The sequence below is a fragment of the Podarcis raffonei genome, chromosome 8 (assembly GCF_027172205.1).
Source record: "Podarcis raffonei isolate rPodRaf1 chromosome 8, rPodRaf1.pri, whole genome shotgun sequence".
In the NCBI taxonomy this organism is placed as follows: Eukaryota; Metazoa; Chordata; class Lepidosauria; order Squamata; family Lacertidae; genus Podarcis; species Podarcis raffonei.
In genome coordinates this window covers 31,469,414-31,490,752 of record NC_070609.1, presented here as the reverse complement: position 1 = coordinate 31,490,752, position 21,339 = coordinate 31,469,414, and the positions used below count along the sequence as shown (strand labels likewise).

The following is a 21,339-nucleotide window of genomic DNA, read 5'->3' as shown; positions in this document are numbered from 1 at the left end:
GAGGGCCATATCTTAATAGTACAGCACATTACTACTACTACTACTACTACTACTACTACTTAAGTTAAACATTAGTCATTTTCAAAACAAAAGTAACTCAAAGCGACTTACAACAATAAACAAACTCACACTAGCATAAAATAAAACAATGACAAATCTAAAAGACAGTCCTGTTTTTTAAAGGCAGGATTAAAACATCCCACCCAGTCAAGGTGGTTACAGTTAATTAAGAGCCAAAGGCTTGGAGAAAAATGAATGCTTTTGCCTGCCGGCTTAAGATATGTAATGATGGCCTCAGGGGAGGTTCCCTGGGGAGAGCATTTCACAAATGGGGAGCCACTGCTGAAAAGGCCTGTTCTCGTGTTGCCTCCCTCCATATACCTGTTATTTACCTCAACTGCCTCACTCATACTCATCTCCCCCCTCCTAACTCTTAATGAAAATTTGCCCCTAAAGGAGGGAGAAGGTGACCCTGAGATGGAGAAAGGCATCTAGGGGCACTGTGATTGTCTCCAGCTTTCTCTGCTTTTCTACTAATGATTTTTTCGAATTCTGAATTGTCAGAGCATAGATATTTTTCATGTATTGACTGTAGCACGTAGCCAGGCCTTAGACTAAGCTTCCTCAAACTCAGCCCTCCAGGTGTTTGTGAGACTACAATTCCCATCATCCCTGACCACTGGTCCTGCTAGCTAGGGATCATGGGAGTTGTAGGCCAAAAAACATCTGGAGGGCTGAGTTTGAGGAAGCCTGCCTTAGACCCAATGTTCATTGGCATCCAGAGCTTCTGTGATTTATATTTGCGTATTCAAATGGATAGACCATGCTGCACAAACAACTCAGGTTGGGGTGGGAATCAGCAAGGCTGCAACAATATGCAAATCTAAACATAAACAGGTGGGTGGGTCCCCCTGTAGCCGAGGGGCTCATGTGCTAAGGAGAGGGGAAAGGACAAAAGATCCAGAAGTAGAAACAAATATGTCAGCATAAAATGAAAACAGCTACATCTCTTCCCAATTGCTTCCATTCTCTCATCCTCTTCTGTATCACTAGGACTGTGTATGCTATAATAATTGAACTTCTCTGCCAAATTCTGTATCAATATGTGCTGTAAGCTACAACTTTCATAAATTATGCAAAAATATATTTGCATAAACTATGTGGCACATGTATTCTGCATGTTGTTGTTTTGTAGTATTCTGCAAAATGTATGCTTTTTCTGTTAGGCATGAAGGCAGCAGGGGCGAGAAAAATGTTCCCTTCCACCTAATTCAGAAATCCCTTTCCGTTCAAACACACTCTAAATGGGTTTCCCATGCACACTTTCCAATATGCCTTAGTAAGCATAAGAAACATACTTTTTAGAATGAAACATGTATTCAACTTCCTCATGATGTTTTGCTCTTCCTCTGTGCCACTCTGCAGAACTGCGGCATAAACGTAAACCTGGCCTAAGAACTTTCCTCCCTGTCCTTATCGCTGTATGTTCATTCTCAAATTCCCCTTTATTCCAAGTGGCCAAACAGTCTTTCCAAGGGCTGCAGATCAGTGGAAGAGCAACTGCTTTGCACTCATGAGGTCCCTGATTCAATCCCTAGCGGCACCTTCAGCTGGAGCTTGGAAAGGCTGAGACTCTGGAGTGCTGTTTACTAGTCACTGTTGACAACAGTAAGCTAGATGGACCAATGCCTGGCTTGCTATGAATGAGGCAGCTTCCTGTGTTCAAGCCAGGTCGTGTGTTCCCATCATCTGCTAAGCCATTATTCACCAAAGACAGCCTCTGTTCTTTTCCTTCCTCGGTTAACTCATCCTCCCAGCGACTTCTGTCACAGTCGTTATCTTCACCCTGATATTGATGCCACCTTACTGGCAGTCACTGTACTCTTGCCTGCCCATCAGCACCTTTGGGTATTTGGACCTTCATGTCTTCTACTGGTGGCTGTCAGTGACTCATGTTAAAAAACAACATTTAGTAACTTCCCTGCGTAGGGACTGTGACAGTATTAATGGGGAACATTCTGGATGTTTTTTCATATGTTAGGCTGCTAGTCTCTTGACTTTCATGTCTCTTTTTCAGGGGGTACGTGGACCAGAAGGGCCACAAGGGCCTCCAGGGCCTCCTGGGAAACCTGTAAGTTTTATTGCTATTACTTGGGGTAATTTCCATAGAATTGGAGGGGGAAACACAAGGTTGGAAGCAGCCCTGGCTGACAGACTACAATGCCCATGATGCCATGCAAGTGTGATACTTTATTTTAAAAAATGAGTAACTACTGTGGGCTGTGGGAAGCACCTTTCCCTGTGCAAGTTGACCATGCACATTTATTTTTTGATCTGTTCCAGGTTGTGACCTCTATTGGTTGAATCTTAAATCTTTTCTTCTGGTTAAAAAATGAGAGGGGACAGTCCGCCTCTCCCTTTCTCAGGCTGATATACATATTGCCTTTTTGGATACTTGATTGTTTTTATTTTCTTCTGCAGGGCCCCGTTGGGCGCATCCAAGGAGTTGAAGGCAGTGCAGATTTCTTGGTAAGGAGGGTTGCATTTACATACCGTGTTCCATTAAAAAAAAGAAGAAAGCCACCCATCTTGTACACGATGTTTGAAAAGTAGAAGGCAAAAGATAGGAAGTGCATTTGGGATTTTGGCTTGGATTCCTTTGTTGGCACAGATTCATTAGATGTTTTCAGAGCTTGGCGGTTCCTGTTTTGTCATTCCTTTAAGGATGGCAGTGTGCACAGCCATAACTAATCAGAATCCATGATGCTTGGTATGCATGGTGCACTGAATGCAGATGCATGTTAAGGACATAAGGGCCCTGCTGAATCACTCTAAAGGATTTAGTGCCTGCACCTTGTTTCCAACAGTGGCTGCCAGACACATGCTTCTGGAAAGCTTATAAGCAGGGTATGGTACTCATAGCATACAGAAACTTCATGTAGCTATCATGTCTGCTGATAGGCCTATTCACCATGAATTTGTGCTTTCTGCTTTTTCAGCCCAGTGGCCATCACCATAAAGCAAGCGTGGCTAACCTGTGGCTCTCCAGCTGTTCTTGTTGGACTCCAGTTCCTGTCTTCTCCAGCCAGTCTGGCCAGTGGGCACAGATGCTGGGAGTTGTAGTCCATCAGCATCTGGAGAACCACAGCTTCTCCATCCTTGATATGGGTTTTCAGAGCAGAGGGAAGGGAACTTCTTTCTCACCCTCGTTGCACCTCTGCAAAAGTAAATATTCACACTGTGCATAGTTAAACTAAGAGGGTTGCTTCCACAAGTTGTATATTGATGGCCACCAACTTTAGAAGAAGACTAGACAAATGCAGGAGGATAGTGTACTAAGTATGATGGCTATGTTCTACGTCCACCGTCAGAGGCAGTAATACCTCTGAATACCAGTTATTGGGAATTGCAAGTGGGCAGAGTATGCTGTGCTCATCTGGTTCGTCACTGTGAAAACAGGAGGATTCCTCATCATCTCTCTTTGCTTGTCCTGATGTTCTCCTCCTCTTTGCCCCTCACAAAAAATAAGGCCATGTATAAACCTATTAGTTTATCACTGTAAGGTTCCTGGAGGAGGATACTACCTGGAGATCTTGTGAAAGACCAGGTAATGTGGGCTTTAGGAGGACTAGCTTGTGTTTATCCCTAGCTGCTAAATTCCTTCTCAGTTGAGACAGACCTCTAATCTCCTCTTCCCTCCCTTTTCTCCCCACATAGTGTCCAACCAACTGCCCAGCTGGACCCAAAGGCCCTCAGGGATTACAGGGCTTGAAGGTAAAGCATTACATGTTGTTTTGGGGTTGATAGTGGTTATGGTAGAGAGCCAGTGTGGTGTAGTGGTTAAGAGCGGTAGTCTCGTAATCTGGGGAACCGGGTTCGCGTCTCCACTCCTCCACATGCAGCTGCTGAGTGACCTTGGGCTAGTCACACTTCTCTGAAGTCTCTCAGCCCCACACACCTCACAGAGTGTTTGTTGTGGGGGAGGAAGGGAAAGGAGAATGTTAGCCGCTTTGAGACTCCTTTGGGTAGTGATAAAGAGGGATATCAAATCCAAACTCCTCCTCCTTCTCCTCCTCCTCCTCCTCCTCCTCCTCCTCCTCCTCTTCTTCTTCTTCTTCTTCTTCTTCTTCTTCTTCTTCTTCTTCTGGTAACCTCAAGGAGTTGGGGAATCTTGGACAGCTGCTCTTAGATAGCTAATCAATCCACATACCCTTGAATGCTGAGGTGAATGAACCTGAATTAGCTATCACTTTCTACTGTCATTGTCACTAACAGAAATACCAAAATCCTGGCAATATGTTTGACACCAGCTTGGCAGCAGGAGTTGCCAGAAGGAGGTGTACAAGATGCCATCCAAATATCTTAGGGACTCCACTCTGAATTTGTGTAGGAGGTTTGGGATCAGAGTTTTCCTTCCCAGGTAGACAAGCCCTATCTGCCCCTCACTTCGCTCTACAGCATGTGCAGAAACTGCCTTGTTGACCATTGAACCCACTATTGGTCTCGAAGCCATTTCCCGAGGTGTGGCCACTGTCGCATGCTGACAATTTCTAGGAGCCACAAAAGAGAGCTGAGTGCAGGGTGGGGACCAAAAGGGGACAAACTACCCCAGAAGGAGCACAACATATCCCCCATCAGAGGTAGTACCCCTCCCCTAACACTTCATACACCCAAGGCCTGAAGTGAGGAAGAGAAAACCTCTCTGTTTCTTCTCAAATTATACTGTTCTTGTTCAATTTCCTCTGTAAAGTATTAGCAGGATTTCCCCCCCTCTTTGGACTCCGTCTGTGTTATTTAAGTGACTTTGCTTTGCAGAGGGTTGGATTGGGATGTGGGAAACACCAGTTCAAATCCCTGCTCAGTCACATACGGTTCACTGAAGCCAGCAAGCTGCTGTTTCTCAGGACAATCTGCTACACAGGGTTGTTGTGAGGCAACAATAACTCTTGAGGAAGGGTGGGCTACAAAACTTGTATTAATGAAAACAGCAAAGAGTCTTGTAGGACCTCAAAAGACTAGAGCAGATTTATGGTGGCATAAGCTTTTGTGGAACTAGAGTATAATCATCAAATGTTTCTGTTGGAGTAGATTCTGGGCCATGGAAGCATTTTGCCATAACAAATTTGTCAGATTTTAAGGTACTAGAAAACGGTTGCTTTTGCTTCAAGAGACTAACATAAGTAGCTACCTCTCTGCTCAAACCTTATTAAATAATACAGCCTTCACCAGCCTGTTGTCCTTCAGATGTTGTTGGATTACAACTCCCATCAGTCTCTACCAGCATGCCCAGTCATCAGACTGGATGGCACCAGGTTGGCAAAGGCTGAAATAATAGGCAAACAAGCACTGTTTGCCCATTCTCTTTCTCAAATGGTGAGCTAGGCCCACACAGAAATGGCAGTACTCCATCCTTTTTCTGTGGTGGTTACTAGGCCACAAAAACATGGTGGCTCTCTCTCCGTCTCTGCTTATAACGATGGTTGCTAAGGGAACACAGTCTATGGAGCACCTGTCCATTGTGGTTGCTAAGCAACATGATGGATATGGTCCTCTAGAGGTGGCTGCTAGGCACTGCTGTAGCTGTGATGCTGTAATTTATCTTCTCATGTAGGGATAAGGAACCTGTTGCCCTCCAGATGCTGTTGGGCTCCAGTTTCCATCAGCCCAAGCCAGCATGGCTAGTGGTCAAGGATGATGGGAACTGTAGTCCAACACTAAATAGAGGGCCAAGATTCCCCTATAGTGGCATCTGCTGTACCTTTTCCCGCTCTGTGAGTCTGTTGCTTCTTTAAATAAAACAATCCTGGTATGCCATTGTCTTTATCTGAGATAAATCTTTTTGAAATTTCAAAACAATTTTTCTAGCCATTGTGGCTGGTCTTTCTTTCTTTCTTTCTTTCTTTCTTTCTTTCTTTCTGTCCTTGTGCTTGGAGTTGTGAAGATGTGTTTGGGATATGCTTGGACTTCTTATTGGTATGCCTGAGAACTCTCTCTCGTCTCAGTCTCTGTCTGTGCGCGTGTGTGCATTTGTGTGGTCAAACCCCATGTAACAACCACTAGCGAATCGCATCGTAATTGGTTGGAGAGGTGGCATGCTGTTTGATTATAGAGTAGGAAAGTATTCATTCTATGTGAGACTCAGGCAGCTTTTAAAATGTTGGCTCTCTTTCTCTATAGGGACACAAAGGCCGTCCTGGAGCTCTGGGAGAGCCTGGCAGACAGGGCAGACCAGTGAGTACATACTTGGTCTATCTGTTCACAGTACCTGTAGTTGATTTTAAGGAGAAGGGTACAGCCTGGGCAACTGAAGTGCTTTTCACACATTACACAACAGCAAACCCAGCCTGGCAACTGGAATTATGTTCAGCTGGAACCTCCATCTAATCTGGGCTCCCCATGAAGTTTATGTGTATGTTACACACATTTGCAAATTTAAGGCTGTTCCCATCTACCCCATTCCCCCCCATGTGTAGATCCTTTAAACATTAAAAAACCCCACATCATGTGTGAACCAGCCCCAGGTTCTGAGATCTTCATATCTAGAGTGTTGTTGGCATGGTCTCAGGGATCTCCCAGGCAACCTTTTTATTGAACATCCACCCTGATTTGTTTTCACAAAGTGTGTGTGGAAGTTATACTACATTGTGTCAAGTGATGGTTATCCCCCCATTTGATTTCCTGTCACTTACCTTACTGCGAAACAGCTGGGCGGGTTTTTTTATGGAAGTACATGAACACCCAATCCCAAAGAAGGGCAGTGCCAAAGAATGCTCCAACTACCGCACAATCACACTCATTTCACACGCTAGCAAAGTTATGCTTAAAATTCTACAAGGCAGGCTTAAGCAGTATGTGGACCGAGAACTCCCAGAAGCTGGGCGGGGTTTTTTTATGGAAGTACATGAACATCCCAATCCCAAAGAAGTGCAAGCTGGATTTTGAAGGGGCAGAGGAACCAGAGACCAAATTGCAAACATGCACTGGATTATGGAGAAAGCTAGAGAGTTCCAGAAAGACATCTACTTCTGCTTCATTGACTATGCAAAAGCCTTTGACTGTGTCGACCACAGCAAACTATGGCAAGTTCTTAAAGAAATGGGAGTGCCTGATCACCTCATCTGTCTCCTGAGAAATCTCTATGTGGGACAAGAAGCTACAGTTAGAACTGGATATGGAACAACTGACTGGTTCAAAATTGGGAAAGGAGTACGACAAGGCTGTATATTGTCTCCCTGCTTATTTAACTTATATGCAGAATTCATCATGTGAAAGGCTGGGCTGGATGAATCCCAAACCGGAATTAAGATCGCCGGAAGAAATATCAACAACCTCAGATATGCAGATGACACAACCTTGATGGCAGAAAGTGAGGAGGAATTAAAGAACCTTTTAATGAAGGTGAAAGAGGAGAGTGCAAAATATGGTCTGAAGCTCAACATCAAAAAAACGAAGATCATGGCCACTGGTCCCATCACCTCCTGGCAAATAGAAGGGGAAGAAATGGAGGCAGTGAGAGATTTTACTTTCCTGGGCTCCATGATCACTGCAGATGGTGACAGCAGTCATGAAATTAAAAGACGCCTGCTCCTTGGGAGAAAGGCGATGGCAAACCTAGACAGCATCTTAAAAAGTAGAGACATCACCTTGCCAACAAAGGTCCATATAGTTAAAGCCATGGTTTTCCCAGTAGTGATATATGGAAGTGAGAGCTGGACCATAAAGAAGGCTGATCGCCGAAGAATTGATGCTTTTGAATTATGGTGCTGGAGGAGACTCTTGAGAGTCCCATGGACTGTAAGAAGATCAAACACATCCATTCTTAAGGAAATTAGCCCTGAGTGCTCACTGGAAGGACAGATTGTGAAGCTGAGGCTCCAGTACTTTGGCCACCTCATGAGAAGAGAAGACTCCCTGGAAAAGACCCTGATGTTGGGAAAGATGGAAGGCACAAGGAGAAGGGGACGACAGAGGACGAGATGGTTGGACAGTGTTCTCGAAGCTACAAACATGAGTCTGACTAAACTGCGGGAGGCAGTGGAAGACAGAAGTGCCTGGCGTGCTCTGGTCCATGGGGTCACGAAGAGTCAGACACGACTAAACGACTAAACAACAACATGAACACCAAATCTGCTTCCTTTATTATTTTAAAATTTTATAAGATTGAATCCCACCTGCAAAATAGCAGGATTTTTTCCCTCTTTGGACTAGCAACAGGGTTGCCATATTTTGAAGAGCAAAAAAGAAGACATATTTACCGACTTCTGCTTTTACTTTTGAATCGCTATGATGACTCTACCCATGAAAAAGAGGATGTGTCCTGGAAAAAGAGGACATATGGCAACCCAATGGAAACAGTTTCAGTGTTAGGTGTTGGAAAAGAGAGAAGCAGATAAAAAGAAGTTGTGGGATGAAGATTTTTTTTTAAGGCAGAAAGAAGCAAGGGAAGACATGAAAATAGCATGGCAATACCAAAGGCAAGGAAAAAGACGTGTAGGGTGATGAGGGAAGACCTAATACACCTTGACAGCATAGAATTGAATGTAGATTTCCTAAATTATTTTCCATTCCACCATAGAATCAAATTTACAGCTTAAAGTCCACATTTCAAAGCTGGTTTTTGCATTTTTGTTTCACTTGTAGCTCTGACATCTTCCTGTTATTTATTTATTTATTTATTTATTTAATTTCATTTCCTCAGGGTCCGAAGGGTGATGTGGGCCTCTCTGGAGAACAAGGCATTCCTGGCCCTCCCGTAACGTATTTATTTATTTCTCTTTCTTAATGTTCTTGTTTTCATCTTAGACCTGTGGGGACATAATTTATATGTTGTATTTTGTCTTTCCACCAGGTCAGTGTAATTATATTAACTGTCTTAATATGGACACTTTTTTCTAGAAATACGGATTTCTTCTTTTATTCCTGCATGTTCGGTTGTGCAGATAAGACCACGAAAGGGTTTACTAGTGTATCTGTTCACATACAACCTTAACTGGTCACCTAGAGAGATGTTCATTCCTTACCACAGGGGACCAGATATGCTATTGTTTATACCCCTGTATTAGATAATATTGAGACTTCCATACAGTTTATGAGGTTAATTAATATAACCTTCATTTTTACGTAGTATTAGGTTAATGGTTTCTATTTTTAGTTTCTCTACTTGCTAATTGCCAAAGGGGGGGAAATGGCTGGAGAAAAATATGCTTATGATGTAGCCGCTTCAGTCTAGGCATCTTGGGGGGCCAGTGAGGTGAGCGAGTGGGGAACTAAATAAGGCTTTGTTTGCTTGTTTTTAAACTTCATATTATGCGCATAGCACTGTTTTATTTGTTACTCACCTGTGGTGTGAGTCCATTGGACTCAATAAAATTTACTTCTGAATAGATATGTACAGGCTTGAGCTGTAAATTGTATATAATGCTTTTCGTGTTTGGAATGCAGCCTGCAATCCCCTGCTGCTTTCATTGCTTGCTTCTGGAAGAGTCTTTGCAGGGCACTTCCAGATGACCTGTTTATTGAGCATTCATCCTGATTTGTTTGTAGCAAGGTTACCAGATTTTTTTCAATGAATCCGGGGAAACTTCAACTTCAATGAATTTTGTATGGGGTAAAAAAAGGTAAAGGTACCCCTGCCCGTGCGGGCCAGTCTTGCCAGACTCTAGGGTTGTGCGCCCATCTCACTCAAGAGGCCGTGGGCCAGCGCTGTCCAGAGACTCTTCCGGGTCACGTGGCCAGCGTGACAAAGCTGCATCTGGCGAGCCAGCGCAGCACACGGAAACGCCGTTTACCTTCCCGCTTGTAAGCGGTCCCTATTTATCTACTTGCACCTGGGGGTGCTTTCGAACTGCTAGGTTGGCAGGCGCTGGGACCGAGCAGCGGGAGCGCACCCCGCCGCGGGGATTCGAACCGCCGACCTTTCGATCGGCAAGCCCTAGGCGCTGAGGCTTTTACCCACAGCGCCACCCGCGTCCCTGTTTTTGTATGGGGACTGATGTGTAAATCCGGGGACTGTCCCCGGAAAATGGGGACATCTGATAACCTGAGGTTAGAGTACCTGCATCAAAGCAGGTGCTTTCTCACATTCCAGTTCATTTCCCTATCACTTTTCTAATCTCAGAAAGTCCAATCTTTTGGGGAAACACCTTTGTTGCGCAAGGCCTCTCAAAATCACCTACAATTGACAACCTGTAACAGATTTAATTCCACCCCGAAATAGTGACAGTCTGGGAAGGACCATAATTCTTAACAGTCAGAGCCTGATTACTTATCAGTGATCACTTTTTGACATGTGGGGTGTATCATATAGGCAGACTCTAGAGTTCAAAGGCTAAGTGGGAGGAGGGTCAATTTGGGACTGTATTCTTGGCCAATCCATCTTAGTTTATTGCATTACCATTGAGGCATTCTGCTCTCAGGGTCTACAAAGAGCTCACTTTCCCACCAAATTCATTAGCTCAAAGCTCTTCTGCTTTGGTGATAAGAAGGAATTAACAGGACGGAATTCTTTGTTGAAGCCGGCTGGAAACTTTGTCTTTGCTTGACTAAATGTTATGGTCCTTTCACTTAATATAATCATTAAACTAATGTCTCGACTCCTGTATGGGGTTGTGGGCAGGAAATATCAGCATTAGGTGATGATCAGTGAATCAGACAGAAAAGGTGGCGAGGAAACTGGTGATTAATCTTTACGGGTAATGACTTCCCACGCTTCATCCATGGATGGATATTTTTCAAGATGACAGATGGGTTGGGGGTTTGAGCAGCTTTAGCTGCAAGATGAGACCTCACCCAGAAGGAAGGTAATTAATCCAGGCTTGGTTTCCTTTTCTTTCCAGGGCCCACAAGGTCTCAGAGGATATCCTGGAATGGCAGGCCCCAAAGGAGAGATTGTAGGTACACTAGGCAGAAGGGAAATGGTGAATGAGCTGATGATGTCACAACTCAGCAGGACACCATTTTGGGAGTTTACTTTTGTCATCGGAGCACAAAGAGTTTGCTGTGAATCTTAATGTCTGCTTCTTTTCACTCTGTGTTTGCATAGGGCCCTCAAGGTTATAAAGGCATGATTGGAACCATTGGGGCTGCAGGGCCACCGGTAACTCATTTATTCTTCGTTTTTGGGTTTGTTTTTCTCGTTAACCCTATACATTCACTATGGTCCCATGTTTGAGCCCTTTGACCAGTGGCGTGCGGTGAAATTTTTCATAGGGGAACAGTTAGGGCCAGAGGCACCATCTTGCGAGGGTGATTAGCAGGAGAGGGGGATGTCCTGACGTGCATGTGTGAGCGTTGTGCCTCCCTCCTCAAGCCAGGCAGAAGCTTCAAAGGCTTTAGGAAGGAAGCACCTCTGACAGGATGTTGGAGCCTTGTTGCCCCCTTCCCAAAGCCAGATGGGCTTTGGGAAGGTGGGGGAAGGGCTCTTGGATCCTGTCAGAGCATCAAGCCTCCCTCCTTTAGCTGGGCAGAAGCTTCCCAGACTTTGGGAAGGAGGCGCCAAGCTTTAATACTCTAATTTAGGGGACTAGCCTAGTTCCCCATGTCCACTGACTGCACGCTACTGCCTTTGACAGCATGGATGGAAACTGGATTGTGGGTGCGGAAGTCTCTTTCTTGGTTTTTGCTAGAGGAGTTTTCTTAGAGGATAATCTGAGCAGATGTCCCAGGAGCTGGACATCAAAGGACATCAGTTCCCTGACCCCACACAACTTCTCCTGGGCCACAGGGCTTGGCTGTTTACCCATGTTCCACTCTGCACCACATGCTAAAAGGAACTCGTAGGAGTTACCAGCCCTGAAAGAAGCATTTATAAAAGATGCTAGAAACAACATTTTGCCCTGCTCTCTTTTGAACTAGCGAACATGGTTAATACAGCATGTAATGCAGCCATTTCTTAAACTCAAATAGTGGCTCCCTCAAGGGTTTCAATAAATCATTGCATTTATGGTGTACATTTCAAATTTTCAAAGTGTGTGCTGTATATGAGTTCAGCTAACCATCTTCTTCACATTCAGAGGCGGAGCTGGCTGCTCCGGCACCCGGAACGGCGCACATGCTGTGCACCTGGGGTCAGGGCGAGCGCCCCAGGGGGGTGGGGTGGCGATGTCACCCCCCCCCCAGGGATGACACCCGCGGTGGGCTGCACCCACCACACCTCCTTCCTCCACCAGTGTTCACATTTTGTGTTTGGTCTGTTGTTAACCAGTTAAACTTTTTTCTAGGGGGTATCCGTGTTAAGTCTTTTTCAGAGTCTTGTAACCTCACAAAGCTGGTCAAATGGGGCTAATTCTACCATTTCCTGTTGCTGTCTTTTGGGTGATTTAACAGTTGCTGGGTTTTTTGTGTGCTCTTTTATTGGATATATATTTAATTGCTTTGTGTTACACACACATAGATATATGCCACTTGGATTGCTTTGACAGAAAAATGAGGAAGAAATAATGAACTGTACAGCCTGATGCTGGTTATTTTGTGTTATTTGCATATCTTAGATGTGGGGGAAGAAGTATTGGGCCTTAAAATGACAGTGGCTTGCCTAAGTATGTTTGTGATTAAGAGTTTTTTGTTTGTTTGCTTTAAACCAGGAACTTCTTGGTTTGGAGCTCTCACACTTACTGCACAATCAGACTCATTACCAATGGGGCTTACTCTCAATTTAGCAAGCATAGGGATTACAGGATTTGCTACTCTACTCCCCCACTCTCAAAAGATGCAAGTTGTCTATCCATAATCACCTAGAATCAGAAGCTCTTCCCAGCTCTCTGGCTCTCCATGAACAAATTGAATCAGGCTTCAGGGACATTAGAAGGATCCATGTTGGAGTCCATGTTCTCTGGGAAGGATCATTAGAGTGCTTCCAGATAGTTGGGCATGTTGTGGGATCAGTGCAGTGTCACCCAAGTTCATTGGCATTAAAAAGGTCAGCCCATATCCCTGCTCCTCTTTATTTATTTATTTTTTAAAAAACCCCTCTGTTGCCACTGACCATTTTGTGATATCTCAGTAAACTGCCTGCAATATTAATGCCACGTGTTAATTTTAGGAAGGCTTGAAAATGTTCACTTTCTTTTTCATTTTCTATTTTAACCATAAAATATTTGTTGTAGGGTGAAGAAGGACCCAGGGGGCCACCAGGACAGGCTGGCGAGAAGGGAGACCTTGTGAGTAAAACATTTGACTGCAGCATTCAGTTGAATCATCAGGAGATAAGCAGTTTCATGATAAGGGTGCTCCTTTGACCTTTTTTGATCTCTTGATAAACCCACACCACACCACCCTATCCCAGGGGCTCAAGAGCATGTGACAACTCCCACTTCAATTTCATTAATTTATTTCATTGATTTTAGATATTTCAGTTATATATCCCATCCTTCCTCTAAGGCTCTCAGGGCAGCAGAGCATATATTTCTCCCCCTACCCACTTTATCCTTGCAAGAGCCCTGTAAGGTAGGCTAGGCCGGTGGATCCATGCCAGTTTTATGGCTGAAAGGGAATTTGAATTTGGCTCTTCTAGATATGAAAATAATAATAGTAATAATGATAATAATAATAATAATAATAATAATAATAATAATAATAATTTATTATTATTATTATTATTACTATTATTATTATTATTATTATTTATTATTTATTATTTATTATTTATTATTTATACTCTGCCCATCTGGCTGGGCTTCCCCAGCCACTCTGGGCGGCTTCCAACAAAATATTAAAATACACTAATGCATCAAATGTTAAAAGCTTCCCTAAACAGGGCTGCCTTCAGATGTCTTCTAAAAGTCTGGTAGTTGTTGTTCTCTTTGACATCTGGTGGGAGGGCGTTCCACAGGGCAGGTGCCACTACGGAGAAGGCCCTCTGCCTAGTTCCCTGTAACTTGGCTTCTCGCAGTGAGGGAACTGCCAGAAGGCCCTTGGCGCTGGACCTCAGTGTCCGGGTAGAACGATGGGGGTGGAGACACTCCTTCAGATATACTGGACCGAGGCAAGGGCTGTCACTCAGTGGCAGAGCATCTCTTTGCATACAGAAGGTCCCAGGCTCCATCCCCAATGGCATCACTAGGTAGGATTGGGAAATGTGCTTGCTGCCAATCATGGGAGACAGTGCTGAGCTGTATGGACCAAGGGTTTGACTTCCCATGTTCCCAATAGCACTGGAAATTCACTTGGAACTGGGCCTCTTAGAGACGGCAGGGCATGTCCAATTAGAATTAGTTCTGTAATCTGCTCCCCATCTATATCTGAAATTGCTTTTTGAAACTCTCCCAAGAACCTGAAGGGAAGAGCTTCCTGACCTATGCTTCCCTCCCCCCAGCTGTGATGTTTGAACAATACCGCTCCTTCCCTCTTTATTTCACCGGGGCAACAAAAACCTCAGCTCCTTCCAGGTTCCACTGGCTCATTAACTCAGCCATCATCAAGATGCATGTTGACTTGCCTTCAGTACAAACGGGATTACTGGGATTCCAGCCTCCCTGCTGTAGCTGAAGAGGGGGGAGTTGGAGTCTAAACTTGTATCATGAACCTTGCTTTTGAAATTTGTCCAACTACTTTCCTCCTGTCTCTCACGCACACACTCCCTGGGGCCAGCCTAAGACATTTTGCTGCCTGAGGTGAAAAACAAAATGGCACCCTCCTCCCGGTCCAGATTCTAAAGCTGATGGGACTGGCAGTTTGGGCCTGGCCCATCCATGAGGCAAGGTGAAGCAACTGCCTCAGGCAGCAGGATCCTCAGGAGCAGCAGATCTGGCCTCCCAGGAATGCACTGTCTGCTGCGACCCGCTGCTGCCATGGTGGTGACGAAAGCTGCGGCACGCTCTTTGAAGGCTGGATTTGCCTTCTCCACAGTAGTCCCCCCACCACCTCTACAACAGCCCCTTGGTGAATAAGAGGCACTGCTGGTCTCTTTCCACCCCTAGTGTAATGGTGGGAGCAGCCCTCTGCAGACACATGGGCTCTGCACCCAGCCAGTGGGTTTCAGATTGGTGTCCTGTCCCCCCAACGGCCTTTGATTCCCACTTCAATCGTCGGGTAAGGGTGATTTGATTCCTCCTGTTGTCCCTTCTTCCCAGGTAGTGGGATGGGCGCCATTGTGTGGTTTGCCTCAGGTGCCAAAACATCTTGGGCTGGCTATGGCCAGTTGAACCTTCAGCCCCATCAGCACCATGCATTTAAGGTACTATTATGATAGGTTCTTAAAAAAAATAAATTGGTTGGCTTTTAGTTCCACTTAGCTGATTGCTTTTGATTTCCGGTACAATGTGCAGTTACTTGACGATCGAAACCCCAGAGGAATTCAATGCCACAGGAACTCCCTTCCTTCTTGCAGTCAAAAGCCAGCCATTGATTTTCTGCACATTCAATGTCTTGTTAAAGTTTGGCGGGTCAGTTGGTGGCAGCTATAAGCAGTGCAGAAACCACAGCCAGAAGCTCATTCAGATTTTTGTGGTTGTCATTTCCTTGGTATATTAACAATGGGTCTTTCTGGGGGGTTACTTTTTTAGGGTGCTCGTGGTTTCAGGGGCCCTCAAGGAGGAATGGGGCCAAAAGGGGGACAGGTATGTATCTCCTTTTTTCTGACCTCCATCTTGGAGTCCAATGGTGTTTGGGGGAGAAAGATGAAAGTAAGATTCCTTGATTTCCTGCTTGGGGTAAATCGGCTTCCAAATTGACTGAAAACATGTAAACATCCAGAAACAGTATTGCATTTTTCTTCTTTCCCCTTTGCTGTAGGGTCTTCCTGGGATTGATGGCAAAGATGGCACCCCTGGTATTCCTGGGGTGAAGGTAAGAAGATGCCCTTAAATGATGTAATTGACTCTTTGTTCTGTATGCATTTTCTTTTGTGTTGTTTATTGTTCTGTTGCGATTGTAACTTGTTTATCTACATACAGCAGCAGTATTTTGTTTTGTGTTGTGTAGGCTCCTATGATGTTAGTAATGGGCCCCACCTGCTAGCCTGCTACCTAAAATATCACATATTTTGTTAAGTGCAAATGGCTTTAGATATCTATTAGGTCCATAAATTACCATATAGCATTTATTCAACACAAAAAAACAGTGACAATTTGTTGTTGACAAAGGACAGTTGGACATATAAAGGGCCCCATTACATTCAGTAGCTTAGGGCCTCATCAAACCTAAATCCAGCCTGAGTGAGGGTTTTTTGATGGGAGGGGCAGCAAAGCAGCTATACCTATCAAGTCTCTCTCTCTCTTTCTCTCTCTCTCTCTCTGTATGTATGTATGTATATATATTTATATATTCTTTCAGAAAGCTAATGTATGGACCAAAGTCCTCCCTTCACAACCACCAAGCACATGTGACACCTCCCCTCCATATTTTTTATGGTGCCGACACTACACAAGACCTACTCCCAGTCTCATTCCTGTTTGGCAACCATGTCATGTCTGAATGGGCCTGTTCTCCTTCTCCCCTTTCCCATTTGTAGCAGTTGCTAAGCAACACAGAGCCCACGTTGTCCTTTTAGTTGTTAGGCCTCGCAGGTGCCCAAACACCGCTCGTGTTTGCTTAGCAATTCCCAGAATTACAACCCCCGCAGGTAATTTTTGTGTACTAGGCCACAGAGTGGCTGGGGATGCTGTAACAGTATTATTATTTTATTTACCCCCGTAATTGTGCCCTAAGTAGTTCATGACACCAGAACAACAATACAACAACAACAACAATGCATATTAGTACAACCAAGAGTCTAATCCTAATTCGGTTCATATGTAATGGGTTGTATCCAACTATGTTCTACTCAAGAGTAGGCCCATTGAACTTAATGGGCCTAAGTTACTTGCATCCATTAATTTCAATAGGTCATTTCTGGGTAGGACTGACATTGAAAGCACCCTGCTTAATAATCTAAATGAACAGTTCATTTTGCTAACACTAACCTTATAACATTTTAAAATATCATAAATCATTGGAATTATCAATAATTAAAACACAATATTATGTATGAATTGTATCATGATAAATGATAAACATTTGTGCAGTGCTTTCAAATGTTCAAAGTGCATTATCTAGCTGTAGTCCTTACAACAACCCTGCAAGTTTATTCAGTATTACTGTTATATTATTACTACTATCATTAGTATTACTGTTGCTGTTATATTCTAGTTATAGAATATATCACCACATTCTAGACTGGGGGATTGAGGCTGAGAATTGCTGGGCTGAGGCCACTTAGCAAGTTCAGGCAGGAGGAAAATTCAAACTGGGAGCCTCTTAATATTTGACTCAGTCTTCAGATTGCAAAGAGATCTTGGTGTGACCTTTGCTTGATGTTAGATCCCTGTGAGATCCCACAAGTCTCCTTTTTGTATAAGCAATAAGATGGTGTTCCCTTCTGTGAGGCTGGAGTTGTGTTCCTACAGCTATTGAAGTTTTATTTTTTTAAAAGACAAAATTGTAAGTGCTGCAACCGTGTCCCGTCTTGCTGTTTCTCAATATTTGCTTCATTCTTTCCTGCCTTCCATTAACGGCTATTCTTCTGTCTTGTAGGGAAGTGCAGGGCAACCAGGTCTTCCAGGGCCTCCAGGCCACCGAGGCTTAGCTGTAAGTATTATTTCAAATCATTTTATTATATTACCTGAAGGTAGTTTGGCAGCCTTCCTAGTTTAGAATCAGCCCAGTCAATTTATCCATTGGTGAAAAACTGCCACTGCTGCATTTCATTTAAAACAAACAAACAAAATCTTCTCGTCTGTGTAATCGTAAAGCTCTTATTGAATATGTGTTGGGAACAGTGAAGATTGTGATTCGAACTAGAAAATTGGATATTACTGGGTAGTTTGGGAAATCTTTAGCTGAAATGGACAGGTTAACTGGATCATGTGGCTGTGGATGGGAACTGGGAATTCTCAGGAACTGCTGCAGAGATGGGCTCCTTAGGTCAGGAGTGGGGAAATTTTGACTCTCCAGCTGTTGCTGAACTACAACTCCCATCAGCCCCAACAAGCATGGCCAATGGCCAGGGATGATGGAAGTTGTAGTTCAGCAACAAATGGGTTACCAAAGGTTCCCCACACCTTTGTTAGATATTTGAGCAACAGCTGTAATGGTCCTCGATTAGGGGAACATATGGCGCTGTTGGTTAAACCACAGAGCCTAGGACTTGCTGATCAGAAGGTTGGCAGTTTGAATCCCCGTGACAGGGTGAGCTCCCATTGCTCGGTCCCTGCTCCTGCCAACGTAGCAGTTTGAAAGCACGTCAAAGTGCAAGTAGATAAATATGTACCGCTCCGGTGGGAAGGTAAACGTCGTTTCTGTGCACTGCTCTGGTTCGCCAGAAGCGGCTTGGTCATGCCGGCTCCCTTGGCCTATAAAGCAAGATGAGCGCCACAACCCCAGAGTCGGTCACAACTGGACCTAATGGTCAGGGGTCCCTTTGCCTTTACATTTATGCCCAATAACATATGATTTTAACATTTTAAAAAAACAAACCATAAGTATACCATAGATTCATAGAATTGTAGAAGTGGAATGGACCCTGAGGATCAACTAGTCCAGGCATAGGCAAACTCGGCCCTCCAGATGTTTTGGGACTACAACTCCCATCATCCCAAGCTAACAGGACCAGTGGTCAGGGATGATGGGAATTGTAGTCTCAAAAAACATCTGGAGGGCTGAGTTTGCCTATGCCTGAACTAGTCCAACCCCCTGCAATGCAGGATTATGCAACAGTCCCACACAGGGATCGAACTTGCAACCTTGGCATTATCAGCACCACACTCTAACCACTCTATCCAGGCTGCCACGTGTTGGCAGAACTCTGCTTATAAAAATGATCCACGTGGCTTATCTAGCTGACTGCCACATCCACCAACCATCTGTGGTAATGCATTATCTAGTTTCTCTCAGAAGGAATTTCTCTTTGGATCTGGACCGAGAAACCCACCCCTCGCCAAGCCAAACAAGACAAGAAATTCTGGTATAATAAATATTAAATTATCATACAAGAGATAATTTGGGGTTGCTGTTTTTTTTCCATCGCAGGGCTTGCCAGGCACACCTGGAACCAAAGGTGGCCCAGGACAGAAGGTGAGTGCCTTGACTTAATAATATCACCTGCTCCTCTTTCCTTTTAAACCATCCTTCCCCTGTTTGGGGCTGATGGGAGATGTAGTTCAAAACCTCTGGAGGGCAACAGTTTCAGGAAGGCTGTTATAAACCACCTACAGATGGCCACCACAGGCACATTGATGGATCAAGGAACCATCTAATGCTTTGAATTATGTCTTTTGATGTTTTAAACAGGGTGAACCAGGGGGTCGTGGCCTGGCAGGCTCATCAGGGGCACCTGGGAAAATTGTAAGTAAAAAGGGATCTCTGCCCCCCATTATATTTTGTTTCTTAACTTTAAAACATAGACACTTTAAAACAGCAGACACTAAGAGCTCTGCAATATATCCCAGTTTCTGAGGTTTCCTTGCTTATCCAGTAGGTGTTTGCTTCCTGCCACCTTTCTCATAATTTATTGTTAATTCGTTTTATTTATTCTCTCTCTCTCTCTCTCTCCCTCCCTCCCTCCCTCCCTCCCTCCCTCCCTCCCTCCCTCCCTCCCTCCCTCCCTTCCCCCTCCCCCCCTCTCTCTCTCTCACACACACTTTTTCACTTTTGCTGTTTGGAGAACCTCATTTTCTCTTCTGCAGGCTGTGGGGGTTTCTGGGGAGTGAGAGAAATTGTCTTCTTGGACTCACAAGCACTTTCTATTACATTAATGATGCTTCTGCTATTAATAATGTATATGTAAATGACATCTCTATGTTGGTTGGTTTCTGTTAGTTGCCTTGGTTATATCCCACGGAAATATTCAACATTTATAAATGAAGTTGGGCTCCTGTTACTCCCCACTGCAGGGGGAGAAGATCCAATATGGCTTCACCTGCAGACATCAAATGCTTGCATTTGAATGGCAAAAAGGTGCCAGGGCAAAGCAGGCGTTGCTTTTGGTGCTTGTACTTTCCTGCTTTGGACAGCAGGGGGCAGCACTAGCCTATCAAATTCTTAAAAGCAAGTAAAGGCTGTGCTGCTTTTAAAGAAGTGCAAATATAATGATATTGAATTACCGTAATTCTGTGCAGTAATTTTTTTTTTAGCTTCCTTCCATGGCCGAGTAATCTTTCTCTACCCCCCCCCCCCAGCCCTGCAACAAAGCAGACTTCAGGCCTCACCAGACTTACGTCTTATACTGGTGTGTTTTGCAGATACATTCTGTGAGCTGTCATTGACACAATAATAGTGAACTAGTGGTGGATTTATACTGGATCCTCCTCACGTTGTTCCACTTTGTGAGTTGTTCTGCAATGCTTATCTGCTGTTACCACATTCATACTGTCTGGAGGGGAACTTTTGTGCTATAGCACAATAAAAGTGGTACAGAAAGAATAACTGGAGCGTTAGCAGTATAAGAAGTTGCAGGACATGCACTGAATGGAAGTGAAGCAGTATGTCCACCCCAGAACCTTTGCAGGCACAAACATTATTGAAAGTGGGATTGCGTATTGCTGCCCTGATACCATCATGAGCGCAAATTGTCATCAGTGCACAAAAAGGGGCTGTTCGTTCCTTAAAACCAGATCTTCAGTTGGTGTGTTCTGCCATTCCCATTCAGGGTGAGCCAGGACCTCAAGGAGAAGCAGGGCCCCAAGGGATCGCTGGTGTGAAAGTAAGTCTTTTAAAATGAATTCCTCTAAGGTACGGATAATGTAGAGGCATTTTGGGAGTGGGGACAGCAGACTTAGTTTGTACACCAAATTGCTCAACTAATATCAGTGCATCCTTAGGGCCTTTTGCAGTTGAGGCAGATGATTCCTTGAAGTAGAGCATTTGCTTCAGGGGGTGTGATATTTTTCCATTCATAAACTGAGGTTTATGTAGACCAGCCTTCCTCAGCCGGCATGATGTTGCTCAACTGCAACTCCCATCATGCCTGACTGTTGGCCATGCTGGCTGGGACTGGTGGGAATTAGAGTCCAATAACCTCTAGATTGGGGGAGGCTGGTGTAGGCCTTGTTGGGCAGGGCGAAGGATGTCTTGCTCCCTGTGGACACATTTAGCTCACAGTTATGGCAGAATTGAACATCTTGACCTCTCCCCTTCTATTTCACAGGGAGATCGGGGTGAGAGAGGCCCAGTGGGTCCTCCAGGTGTGCAGGGGAAAGTGGTGAGTATGAATAAATTCAGTCCTTGAATTCAAATGCATTCCTTCTGAAAAAAGAACCAGAGCTCTTTTCCAAGAGCTCCGTTGGATGGTGGTCTCCCCTCCGGGCACTTCTCTCTCTGTTTCACCTCAGAAGAGACCATAAGAATCAAACTTTCATCCTACTGTTT

At 44.5% G+C, this 21,339-nt stretch overlaps 1 protein-coding gene across 1 annotated transcript in view; it reads left to right on the top strand.

Annotated features, from left to right (window-relative positions):
• The window catches only part of COL9A2 (collagen type IX alpha 2 chain), a 49,885-nt gene that overhangs the window by 13,527 nt on the left and 15,019 nt on the right, over nt 1–21,339 (top strand). The window contains exons 9-23 of the mRNA XM_053398929.1: nt 2,078–2,131; nt 2,482–2,529; nt 3,718–3,774; nt 6,178–6,231; nt 8,699–8,752; nt 10,836–10,889; nt 11,042–11,095; nt 13,104–13,157; nt 15,501–15,554; nt 15,730–15,783; nt 17,509–17,562; nt 19,003–19,047; nt 19,264–19,317; nt 20,621–20,674; nt 21,119–21,172. Of these exons, the coding sequence (XP_053254904.1) occupies nt 2,078–2,131; nt 2,482–2,529; nt 3,718–3,774; nt 6,178–6,231; nt 8,699–8,752; nt 10,836–10,889; nt 11,042–11,095; nt 13,104–13,157; nt 15,501–15,554; nt 15,730–15,783; nt 17,509–17,562; nt 19,003–19,047; nt 19,264–19,317; nt 20,621–20,674; nt 21,119–21,172 (798 nt within the window). The remainder of the gene's footprint in view (nt 1–2,077; nt 2,132–2,481; nt 2,530–3,717; nt 3,775–6,177; nt 6,232–8,698; nt 8,753–10,835; nt 10,890–11,041; nt 11,096–13,103; nt 13,158–15,500; nt 15,555–15,729; nt 15,784–17,508; nt 17,563–19,002; nt 19,048–19,263; nt 19,318–20,620; nt 20,675–21,118; nt 21,173–21,339) is intronic.